At 53.7% G+C, this 12,656-nt stretch overlaps 1 protein-coding gene across 3 annotated transcripts; it reads right to left on the reverse strand.

The window, feature by feature from the left end:
• Positions 1–8,001: 8,001 nt before the first annotated feature.
• On the reverse strand, positions 8,002–9,971 carry DIRAS3 (DIRAS family GTPase 3). Of its 3 annotated transcripts, none has more exons than XM_030455382.1 (2): positions 9,776–9,971; positions 8,002–8,669 (listed from the first exon to the last, which is right to left on the reverse strand). In XM_030455382.1, the coding sequence occupies exon 2, from the start codon at positions 8,596–8,598 to the stop codon at positions 8,002–8,004; it is 597 nt and encodes a 198-aa protein (XP_030311242.1). In that variant the 5' UTR covers positions 8,599–8,669; positions 9,776–9,971. The 3 variants fall into 3 exon arrangements, with proteins under 3 accessions (XP_030311242.1, XP_030311241.1, XP_030311243.1); XM_030455381.1 differs by lacking the exon at positions 9,776–9,971 and adding an exon at positions 8,924–9,017; XM_030455383.1 differs by lacking the exon at positions 9,776–9,971 and adding an exon at positions 8,861–8,931.
• Positions 9,972–12,656: the final 2,685 nt, after the last annotated feature.

Genomic DNA, 12,656 nt, shown 5'->3' on the forward strand with positions numbered 1-12,656 from the left:
ATCTGCAGGATCATCCTTGTTCCCATGGGGACAAGCTGGGCACTCCAGGGGCCTTGCAGGATCATCCCTGTGCCCATGGGATGAGTTGGGCATCCCAAGGGGTCTGCAGGATCAACCCTGTGCCCATGGGGATGAGTTGGGCATCCCAAAGGATCTGCAGAAGTATCCCTGTGCCCATGGAAATCAGTTGGGCACCTTGGAGTCTGCAGGATCATCCCTGTGCCCATGGGAATGAGTTGGGTACCTCGGAGTCTGCAGGAGCATCCCTGTGCCCATGGGAACAAGCTGGGCATCCCAAGGGATCTGCAGGATCATCCCTGTGTCCATGGGGCAATGTGAGCACCCCAAGGGCCTTGCAGGGGTGCAGGGGCTGGGGAGGAGCATGTCTGGGATCTGCAGGGATTTGGCTGCTGCCCCAAGAGCCCAACCTGCCCCTGCTGGGTGCTTTGATCCTGCACATTGCTGGGGACCACCTGGAGCTTGGGAGGCAGAGGAGAAGGAGGGGTCCCTCAGCCCCAAACAGGCTCCTCAGAGCTCCTCAGGGCTGAGGAGATTTGCTGGGAAGCCCCAGGGGGATGCTCGAACCCCTGGAGATCCTCCCGGGTCCCTGCGGGTGATCCCGGGGCTGAATCCCCCTCTCAGGAGGGGCGGGGGGCACCCAAATTCTCACCCGCTGCCCTGGGGACCCAGCACGGGCAGAACCCACCCGGAATCCCCAGTGATGGCTGCGTGGGAGAGCATCCTCGTGTCCTGCGGGGAAAGCACACCGGGAAGGACACAGCAGTCCTCGGGAAGCGGCCAAACGGACGGGAAAAAGTTCCCGGAGGGATCGGTAACCCCAGAAGCAGCCGATTCCCCCCCCTGACCCCCCCATCCCTCCGGGCCCTGCCCAGCATTGCCCTCTGCTGGGCTAACCCAGCACCTCCCACTAATCAGCTCCAGCCTCAGCTTAATTAACCAGCGGTAATTACCTACCCCCCCTGCCTGGGACCGCAGCCTGCCCAGGGGACAGCCCCCAGCCGGCTCCTGCTGGCCAGGCAGGGCTAGCAGGGCACCCCGGGGGGCTAGCGGGGAGTGCTGGGTGCACTGGGAGCACTGGAGGGATGTGTTGGAGGCACTGGGAGTGCTGGAATGTGTTCTGGGAGGGCACATTGGCTGCACTGGAGCATGTACTGGGAGCACTGGAAACAGTGGAGTGTGCACTGGCCATGCTGGAAGGGCACACTGGGTGCACTGGAGTGTGTACTGGGGGTCATACTGGGTGCATTGCCATGAGCAGTAAGCCCAGACAAGCACCCCCTGGGCTCCCAGTCGCAGGTACTGGGAGCACTGGGAGCTGGGATGTGGGACTGAGGGCCATGTGAGCACCTGGGGGATGCTCAGGCAAGAGCTGGGGCTGAGTCTGGGCAAGAAGAATTTAACAGAGAGAAGGAAAAATGAGCTCAGCTCTCCCAGAAAGGGGCAGGGGGTTAACCCAACCCAACCAGTACTCCCAGTGCTCAGGGAACTGGGCTGGAAAAGTTCCCAGTCCCTGCTGGGAGCAGAAAATGCATCAGGGGGACAAGGGGGTTCTTTCCTGATTCTGTGAAGATGGTTAAGTCCCCATCATCCCTGGAGGGGTTTCAGAGCCCTGGGGATGTGGGGATGAGGGACATGGGGCAGGGGTGGCCTTGGCACTGCTGGGGGAAGGGTTGGACTCAGTGATCCCAAAGCTCTGTCCCAACCCAAATGGTTCCAGGATTCCATGCACCAGGCAGCCATGGGAGAGGAAACCAGAGCCCAGGCTCTGCTCCCACCCACACCCCCAGGATTCCCCCCCTGGCAAATCAGTCCCAGCCCTCCCCAGGCTTGTTTTCCCTTGCTGTTTCTCAGGTATTTCACTCAGAAATGTCCCTTCAGTTCCCCACCCTGGGCTGGGGAGATGGAGCAGGCTGTTCAAGAGGAGCCTGGCTGATAAATGGCCTTGTCCTGGGAGAAAACCACGGGGTTACAGCCTCTGCATAACAAAAGCTAAATAAAAAAAAATTGCCTGATCGGGCTGCAAACCTTCTCTTACCACCCAAATCCACTGGACTGCAACATCACAGGTGAAGAGACTGCAGGCCTGGTCCATTTCCCCAGAAGCTCCCAATCTGGCAGAACAGTTGAATATTTTTCAGACCTGAGGAGCTGCTCTGCTCTCAGGGGGGGTGTGGGTACCCAGGGCATGGCAGGCACATCCCATCCCTGACCCACAGCCCAGAGCCACCTGGGACCACCACTGACACCCCAGGAAGGGCTGTGCTGAGCCTGGGTTGGGAAGTGATGAATGCAAAAAAACCCAAAAACCAACATAATTCAAAATACAACATCTTTAGCTTAGGTGTGAATCACACCAGCCCCCCCTCAGCAGCCTCTTTCTTGGGCATGAAGATTTTTATTTTTTTTTTCACCTAAAAGAGAACTTACTAAAGCAATGCTTGGAATTCTGCCTGTGGGAAAGAGTCATTTCTTGCAGTCAACAGAAATATTTTCCTTTTCTGAGCCACTTTCTGGCTAATCTTTCCAGATGCAGAAATCAGACAACCTCCAGCCCCTTCCAGCTGGTGAAGCATCCAACAGTGGGAAGAGCTGAAACAAGCTGAGCACAAACATCCCCTTATTCACTGATTTTCTCTCCCTTTCCTTTTGTGGGCTTTAATTGGTAGAAACAACACTTGAGGAGCACACCTGACAGATGTATTTTTCCCTCCAAGGAAGGACTTTCCCTGCCAGGAGCCTGAGGCAGAAAATGGGATGGAGGGGCTGGAGAAACCCACACAGGGACAAAGAAAAGTCAGCAGCATAGGAGAGAAGAGCCTTCCTCTTTCCAGCCTTGGGTGGTTTTAGTCTTAAAGGCATCACTGAGGTATAAAAAAATCCTCAGTGGCAGAGGAAAGGGCTGGGGGAATCTCAGGCTGGGGGAGCAGAGAGTGCTGGAGCATCCCTGGGCAGCAGCTTGGTCCTTCCCCAGGCCATGATGCAGCATCTGGGCCCATCTGTGTCCTACCCATGGTGCAGCATCTGTGCAGAGCTTCCCAGGCACTGATGCTTTTCAAAAACCAGCCCAGCAGAATGGTGCAAAACGAACCTGTCAGTTCTAACTGGTTCCCTCTTACCTGGGGGGAGGAACAGGATGCATTTCTACAGAGGGGATCTTCAGCAAGATGCACCTGAGATCCTGCCCCAGAGATGAAAAGAAACAACTGTTTCTGCTCCTGGAGGATCTCCTTTCCATCCACTGACTGTCTGGATCCACAGCTCTCATCTGCAGAAGGAATCAGCCTTGGTTGGTCCCAGCTTCCCACTCCTTGCCAGCACTTGTCCAAGTGCTCAGTTGTCCCTGGAGCTGAAGAGAAGGAGTCAGACCCCCAACAGATGCAGATCCTGCACTTGCCAGAGATAAAATAACACCCCGAGGGTGATGGGCTGAGGTGGCCTCTCCATCAGCACCCTTCCCACCCAGCTGGGGACCACGGGGCAGCAGTGAAAACTTGCTGACAACCTGCAAAGAGCAGTGAGAGGGACAGGGCATTAACCAGGAGGCTGCTAGGCTGCAATTGGCTTTAAGTGGTCCCTAACGTTTCCATTAGCTCTCAGGTGCTTTTTGACATCCCTGATTTATGCTGCAGAACCCACAGGAGATGGCAGGTGATGATTAAGATGTGCTTTTACTCTTCTGGAGTACCTCGTAGCTGTGGCCCATGCATACAGAGCATGTTGCTTATTATTCAGAGCTGTTTGTTCCATTAATCATGTGCCTGCTTTGCTCGGGGAAGAGGGAGAATATAGCAATATTCTGGCTGCTTGTTTTTAAAACCCGTGTGGGGGTGGACACTCCAGCTACTGCTCACATTTTTCTCTCCAAGTCACAGCAGAGCTGTTCGTGATCCTCCTCCCTCCTGTTTTCTCCCAACACTGATTTTGTTGGCCAGACTCAGGAAGGAAGCTGCCTCCAGCCAACTGATGGAAATAATAAGTATTACTAATGGAGGAATGTTTCAGTTTCAGCCTTGGAACAGCTTTAAAATGAAAGGAGCTGGGATATTTCATCTCCAGCAAAGACACAGAAAGGCTGCGGGGCTTTTATCTTTGGCCATCAAACCACTTCTGATCTGACACCTCCTGGCCTGGTCATTGCTCCCCAAGTTCTGGGAAATGCCCTGTGTGCTGCTTCTGAAAATTACTGAAGAGCTCTGCAGTAGTAAAAAGCATAGAACTGATTAATTATTTTGTTTTTAAATTTGAGCCAAGCTTTGAAGCCAGCCTGAGCTCCTGAAACGCAGCTCCAAGCAAAACCTGTGTTCATGTTTCCCTGGGTCTCCATTGCTTCCAGACTGAAGCTGAGAAACTGAACGCCAGGGTTGGATTTGTGCTGGAGATCCATAGCAGGTCAAAGCTGGGAACTCTGAGTCCTCATCAGAGGAGCCAGAGGAATAAACACCGCGAGAGGCTCTGCCTGAGAGGTCCCAGCCTGCACCCAGCCACCCAGCCTCCCTCCAGGGCCCAAGTCATTGCCCAGAGGGTTTTTCCAGCCAGCTGTGGTCACTTCAACCTCCTGGGAAGTGATTATGGAGGAGGAACAGCAGCTCAGGGAGTTGTACCTGTGTCTCCCATGGCCTTGTCTCCCCGGAGTGAAGAGCACGTGAGGAAAACACCAAGGTCTGGGACTGCATGGAGTTTGCTTGAATGAGGGGAAAACCAAACCAAAACAATAAGAATAAGGAAAAAAGATTGAAACCAACCAAACCTGAGAAAACCCTCAGCTCTCCAGATCAGAACAGTGTGTCCAGGCATTTCTGCAAGGTGCAGAAAGAGCTCCCTGAAGTCCTGGTGTCACTGCCTGCTGAGCAGCAGCCTGGTGGCAACAATACAGGAGCTGGGCTGCTTCTGTGGGACAAACAAAGGATTTCACCTGAATGTCTTCCATCAAAAGATCTGCTGCTTTTTTACTTTTATCTTTTTACAGAGATCTGCTCACTTTTTTTTTTTTTAGACTGCACATATTATAAAGAAGACTGAAGTGTTTACTTCTAATGAACACTCTGTAGGCCAGGAAACACTTGAATCCTTAAAGAAAAATCATTATTCCTTTAACTTAGCTAAATGCTCCTCCATGGGAAGTAAAACTTCAGGATGTGTGTAATAAACCCCTCCAATGACACTTTGGCTTGGTTTTAGCAAAGCCTTAGCCATCAGTCCCTAAAAATTAATGTCCCCCAGGGCTATGGGAGTTTTCACTGTTAACTACAGTGACACTCTCTGCACAGCTCCCTGGAGGAGTGTAAAGAAACTCCTCTTTATTTAGACTTTCGTGGGACTTTCAGTAGCCAACATCTTGACAGGCATCAGTTCCATTGACATAAATGTCCCTTCTTGTCAGACTGGCAGAGTGCACACATGTAAAAAATCCAGCTAGTTGAGTTTATATGGGAAGAAATACAAATCAAATGGTTTTCATTCCCACTACACCCCAAACACAGATGATTTGCACAGCTGGAAAGGCAGCCACAAAGGTGTCACTTGTGCCCAACATATCCCAGGCTGCTGGAGCAGGAGCTGGGGTGCTGAGGGTCTCACAGCACCATCCTGCATCCCCAGGAACACCTCAGCATCTTCCCCCCCAGCCAGGCAAGCCCCTGAGACCTCCTCTTGCTGCCAGCAACCCCCCCATCCCTGGTGCAGGAGGGACTCAGCCTCTTGAGTTCCTGGGGTTCTGCCAGAGCCCAGTGAGCTCCCCAGCACCTCCAGGGAAAGCACCAGGGGCACAAGGAGACCTGGCAGGAGATCTCTGCTGTGCCAGGAACTGCAGCCTCTGAGCAGGCACTGCCTGCTGGCTCTGGGAGCTGTGCAGACATTCTGAGGTCTCCTGGCATCTTATAAAGGCTTAAATATTAAATGACTTACAGAGGGTTCCAAAGGCTGGAAAGGAACCCAATTAGTCTTTGCACTAATGAGTGCCAGAGGCTAAAAACTGACCCACAGAGAAACACTCTGTCACTGCATGGAAGGGAAAGGACAGATCAAAATCCACACCTGAAGTCAAGGGGGGGAAAAAACCCCAAGAGTTGTGTCCCAGCAAAGCTGCTCTGGTTGCACCCACAGGCACCTTTCAGCCCAGCTCCCCCCTGGCTGCAGCAGGAGCAATGATGCACACAGCAGGAACACAGAGAACATACCCCCCAGCCCTGGGGGACCTGCAGGGATCATCTCCAACCAGAGCCATCAGGTGCAGAGCCTCTGGATCAGCTGGCAAATCCACACTTCATCTTGGCAAGGAAGAGAAGTGTTCCAGGCAGCACCAAATGCCCACGCAGACCTCAAAATCATAGTGGGGAAGATTTTTCTGCTAAATCAAATGATATCAGGATTCCAGCTCTGGGGCCAAGCTCCCCTGACACCCATGGAACTGCCTGAGCCCTCGTTTCGGTGTAGGAAGAGCTGGAGGAGACCAGGAAAGCAGCTCAGGGAGGAGGCAGGGGAGCACCAGGAGCAGGCACTGATTGTAGGAGTTGCTCAAATATGCAAGGTATTCACATGGATCCCAGGCTGACAGCTTTGTGTTAAAGCCTGCAGGAGAGGAACAAAGCCTGGCTGAGAGAACAGGCCCTTCTCCAGCATCCTGCAGAGAACAGCAAGAGTTATTAATAGACACTAATGCTCTCAGACTAAGAAAGTCTATGTACTCTCCAGCATCTCCCCTTCCATATTTTGTTCCTCTTCAACAATAAACCCCACTTCACCAGAAAAGGGCTATAAAAAGAAGCAATTCCTCTCTCTCTCTCTCTCCCACGTCTCTTGCGTCAAGACTCAAACCTACAGAGCAGTCCTCACAGTCTTCTGCTTGCATTGAGACAGATACAAAGCAGAAAATCTGTGGCATGGCAAATACTTGCATTCATTTTCTTGAATTGTTCCTCAACCACGCAGTGCAGATGCTGCTCCTCACCCCTGTCTCTGCTTAACCAGAGCTACAAAAAATAAAGGGAGGGGAGGAAGACAAGAGAGGGACTCAGCCCCCATCCCAGTCCTTTTGTTTCTGGGAAGTGCCTGCTCAAAGTTTGTCTGAGAAGAGTTGGCTTTCCACAGGCAGCTTCCAGGTGCAGATGTTCCCTCCTGGAGCTGTGTTCTCTGAACCCACGGGTCTCAGGTCTCCATTAAAACCTGGGTGACACGGGTGAAACAAGAGAGGGGAGGAAAATAACCATGCAAGGGGACTGCAGGAAGGTTGCAGAAGTTGCTTCTGCCAGCAGAGCAAGGGAAGGCAGATTGCCAAGATAAGCAGCTACTACATCAACTGGTACTTCAACACCACCATTACCTTAATGAAGGAAGCAGCTCCTGCCCAAGGATGCTGAGAAGCTCCCTGGATCCGGAGCCAGAGGACACAGAACCTCAGTGAACAGGGAACATCAGAGTCCCAAAGCAGCCTGACTGCAGGTACAGTCTGGGGGAATGCAGAGGACACAGGAAACTTCTGCCCTGGGAAAGCTGTGTCTGTGGTGGGGAAGCCACCCAGAAATTAAATCACTTGGAGCCACTTACACACTCCTAGGCAGTGCAGATGCCATGATTCCTTAAAGATCTGCTCTGGTCAATAGATTCCTGAAAAAGAAGCAAACCTGTTGCAGATACAATGATTTCTTTCAAGCTATCAGGCTGGAAATGCTTAAGAATTAGCATGTACTCAGAGGAACAGAGAGGTTTGTTTCTGACTGACGTTCTTCCCTCCTGTACACGTCTTGCATTAAAAACTTCTAGTCGTGTGGAACTGCTAACACTGAACGTTTATTGTTTTAAAAAAATACACATGCAGAAAGCCATTCTCTTTGAAACCAACACACAAAATAACCCAGTAAGTATTATAAAGAAAAGCAACAGCCCTGTGAAGGCTTGTAGTGACCTGAAACCTCCAGCAGAACCTATATTCTGTGGGAGTCCATGCCCCAGCTGCACCACGCAGTGCTGTGAGTCCAGCCAAAGTCACATCACAGAGCACTTGCCTTGCAGTTTATCTTTCTTTTTCTGCTGCTTGGATTTCTTGCCATCCACCTGGAGACTGACAGTTCTCCTCTTCTCCAGATTCAAGAGCTCCTGGAAGAGCTCCTGCACGTTGTAGTTCATTTTGGCTGAGGTCTCCATGAAGGAGCATTTCCACTTGCTGGCTAAGGCTTGCCCCTCGCTGGCATCCAGCTCCCTCTGGGTCTCATCACTTTTGTTCCCCACCAACATGATGGGGATTTTTTGGATGTCCCCTTTAATCTGGCAAATCTGCTCAAAGATGGGGTGAAGATCTTCCATGGACTGCCTGCTGGTGACCGAGTACACCAGGATGAAGGCGTGCCCTTTGGATATAGACAGCCTCTGCATAGCAGGGAACTGGTGGCTGCCCGTGGTGTCAGTGATCTGGAGGGTGCAGATGCTCTTGTCACAGCTGATCACCTGCCTGTAGGTATCTTCGATCGTGGGGATGTAGGTTTCCCTGAAAGTTCCCCTGACAAAACGAAGGACCAAGGAGCTCTTGCCAACCCCAGCTGCTCCAAACACGACCACTCTGTAGTCATTGCTTTGTTCAGGCATCTTTCCTGCCCGCCGATCCAAGGGAAGATTTTAATGGGAAAAGCTTCGATTCTTCGAGTTTGCACAGCCTTCTGTAGGGGGGGGCTGCAGAGAAGAGAGGGGAAAGAGAGGAGCAGGGGGAGAGAAAGAAATCGTTCACACCGTATCAATAATTTCACTTACCGAAACCAGCAATTAATTAAGTCACTCCCCTCCCATCGTTTGTTTGGTCTCTTGTTGTTTTTTTTTTCCTGGCGTTAAAGAGAAATAAACCACTACTCACGTGTAATCCCCTCCCTTTCCCCGCACACTCAACGTTATGGGAAATGAAAAGCCTTTCATTCACCTGTAGCCATCAGCTCCCACCGTCCAGCGAAAGGAGCCCGCACCCTCCTGCCAGCAGCGGGGAAGCCACCGGCCGGAGCCCCGAGGCTGCGGGGAGGGAACGGGGGAGGCGGGGGAGGCTCGGGATGCTCGGGGAGGGAACGGGGGAGGCTCGGGATGCTCCGGGAGGCTCCGCGCCCGTCCCCGCCTCCGCCCCCCGCGGCCCTGCCCCGCTCCGCTCCCCCCGGCACCGCTCCCACAGCCCCTGCCTTGCTCCCACCTCCTCCTCCTCCTCCTCTTCCATCCACCCCGTTCCCTGCGGGCCCCGGGAAGCGGCAGGAGCCGCCGGAGCGGTGCGGGATGGCTGAGGGGGGATGGCGGCTACCGCAGGCGGGCGCGGGGCTGCCCCTCCGGGCAGGGGACCTGGGTGCTCTTCGGCTTCAAAATCACCATAAAAAAAACAAACCAAAACAAAAAAACCTTAAAAGCCCGAAATAGATAATTAAATAACCAACCGCCCTGCATCTGGTGGTTAAGGCTGTGGGAGCCAAGTTTTCGGCTCTCCGTCCCTCTTAATTCCACGCATAAATCAACGCTGCTCTTCTGCACCACGGACACACACGGACACGGATACACAGGGATACACACGGACACGAATACACGCGGACAAGGATACACACGGATACACACGGACACGGATACACACGGACACACACGGACACGGATACACAGGGATTCACACGGACACGGATACACAGGGATACACAGGGACACGGATACACATGGACACGGATACACAGGGACACGCTCTCCGGTGCTGACAGACCTTGCCGGCTTTCCAGCCTTCCCTGCTCGCGTTTAAGGCTGATTTTACCTTCCGCGCTGAGAATCCGGGATGCTGCTCCTGCCGCGCTGCCATGGGAGGCAGCAGCGGTGCCCTGGGGTTCTCCCCACCGAACCCGTCCGGCTACGGCTGACAACCGATCCGGCTCCCTCACGCTGGCAAACCGAACACGGGTGTTTCACAGCCACGGGCTGTATTTCTCCTCACTGATCCAATATTCCCCCAAAACACCCCCCTTCCCCTCCACACGGGATCCCTCAGCCCGCACACCGCCCGGTGCCTGCCAGGAGCCCCGCAGCGGCCGCTCCCGCCGCCCTTAGCTCCCGTCCCGCCTCGGTACCACCTCCCCGCCCCGCTCCGCCCAAGCTGCCGACATGGCGAGGAGGAGAGGGTGCCAGGCTTCCTGCTGCCACCTCCGGGCTCCGACAAGCCTTTGCCCGGCCCCTCCGGCTCCTCTCCCGCAGGGACTCCCCAGGCGCGGGGCTCCGCTGAGATGCTGCCCACCCTTCCTTCCCTCCTTCCCTAAAATGGCCGCCAGCCCCCGGAGAGAGCTCGGCACCGACACCCCCGGGAAAAACGCTTCTCCTGGGCGCCCCGGGGCCGTACCGACCCCACCCGGGAGCCTGTCCCCTCAGGAAGGTTGATAGGGACCCCGTTAGTGGGCAGTGGGTGCGGGTGAGGCTCTGCGGGAGCCCCGCAGCGCTGCGCTGCCTCTGCCGGGGGCTCGGTCCCCGCTGGGCAGGAACAAACTGCGCCTATCAACCTGGCAGGTGGGGAGGTTTCCCCCCGTTTCCCCATGTTTCTCACCCCAACAGCAGCATCTCCCACCGCGACCATTACAACCATCCCTGTGTCTGACTGGGAGCTGGAGGAGAGAGGATCCCTGCCTTGCTGGCAGAGATTCTTTTTTCTTTAGAAATTTTTTTGGGTTTCTTTCTTTTTTTCTTCTCTTTTTCTGAGCATCACCTCCAGCTTGGACCAGAGCTTCCCACCTGGAAGTCTGTAAAAAGCCACAGGTCCCTGGGTGACCATGGAGCAGTCTCAGTGGGAGGAAAGGATGGTCCTGGGCAGCACCCCCGGGCAAGACCAGGCCCTAGAGAAGCTGCAGTCTGGAAAAAAGAGCAATATGCCGATTTTAAAACGTGACAAAGAGTATTTGAGGTGTTCTGCTGCCAGGACGTTCAGCAGGAAGAGAAGTGAGGGGGTCAAAAGTCCCTGTGAAGAGCTCAGCTCCAATTGAGAGGCTCGAAAATGGGGACACCCTTGGTCTTTAGGGCCTGGCTGCCTTGTCCATAGCTCTCATACTCCCCAGGATGGTGTTTAGGAAGCCCTTTTTGCAAGGCTTCACTCTTTTTTTTTTATTGTTAAACATGACAAACTCCCCAGCCAAAGGGGCTGGGCCTGAGGACCTCCCTGTGCCACCGACCCCAGGAGGGGGTGGTCCAAGAGCTCTTTTTCTGTTCTGAATTATTACAGAAAACATGGTTAAAGATGGTGCTGTAAACATTTCCCCTGATTCTGTGGGCTGCAGGGCATGGTCTGGGGAATGACAGCTCTTAAAGGGGCAAATAAAATACTTCAGGAAGGCTATAGGGATGTGGCTGTCCCCAGGGTCTCCTGCAGACCACCTGCCCTGTCCTCCTGCCCACCCCAACCACACGGTTCTCCACGGTCCTTTGGCACATCTTGGGCACCAGATTTGCTCCCTTGCAGTCCCCTGCTCCTCCTGTGCTCCCCATCCAGACCAGCAGTGCCCATTTCACAGCCTAAATCCTTGAGGAAGTCATTGCTTATCCCAGAGCTGTAATTAGATCCTCCTCACAGAAGGGTGGATTGGGATGAGTACACAAGCTTCTGGCTGGGGCAAGCTCAGGTCTGTGTAGCTAAAGGGTTAAATCTGTCACATTTATCACAGCCCTTCCTAGAAAGCTTGGAGCTGGGGAAGTGAAGGATCCCTCCCCGGTGGGATGCTGCTCTGCCACCTTGATGGATCCAGAGCAGCCAGAAACAGCCCTGAAAGCCAAGGGGAGGAGGTTAAGGTTGCCTGGATCCGGTGACTTGCAGAGTCATGAAATTAATGCAGGAACTAAAAGAGGAAAGACAGGCACAGCCTATACACTGACGCAGGCTGTGGAATAATTACAAAGAACAATTTGGCAGCAGTGGGTGCCTGCTTCCCCTGGGAGGATGTAGGCGAGGAGCTGTGCCCTTCCCCACACAGCCCAAAGGCAGCAGCATCTCTGAAGTCTCAGGCTGTTCCCCTGCTCCCTGCCTGTGCAGAAGCTGGAGAGCAAAATGCTTCTAGGGGATCTCAGATGAATCCTGGAGCAGAGGGAGTGTGCCTGAGAAGAAGGAAATGTTGACAAAAGCACAATTTCCACTCCTAAAGTTTTTCTCCATCCCCAACTCCAGTTTCTGCAAGTACTCAACTCACAGTGGCTGTGCCACTGGGGGCAGACCAGGAAAACCCCTGTTTGCTGGGGTTTATGAACAGCTTGGTTTTGCTCATGGCCAAGTGGCTGTGGCTACTTTAAGGCAATATCCCACCTTTTCACCTCTTCCCAGAAACCTCACCCTGCTTGGTGGTTTATTCCCATCTTCCCTGTAGGCAACAGACCTCTGCTAGTTTATGCCCAGTAAGGATATGGAATTAAAATAAAGCCTCAGACCTGGTGGGGTGGGCAGCTGCGAACCCTGCAATCCCTTTTCCTTGGCACAAGGGGGCTTGGAGCTTGACACCAACACACTGCACAGTGCTGGAGTGTTTCCCAGGGCCAACACCTCCCCTTCAGCCACCAGCTCCAGCCCCAGCCCCACGGGAATTACTGGGTGTTCAGGAGCAGTTGTAGCTGTTCACTCAGGATGAGGGCAGGATCAAGCAACAGAGAGAAAATGCTCCAGTCCCCTGCTT

The sequence above is a fragment of the Calypte anna genome, chromosome 8, assembly GCF_003957555.1.
Source record: "Calypte anna isolate BGI_N300 chromosome 8, bCalAnn1_v1.p, whole genome shotgun sequence".
NCBI lineage: Eukaryota > Metazoa > Chordata > Aves > Apodiformes > Trochilidae > Calypte > Calypte anna.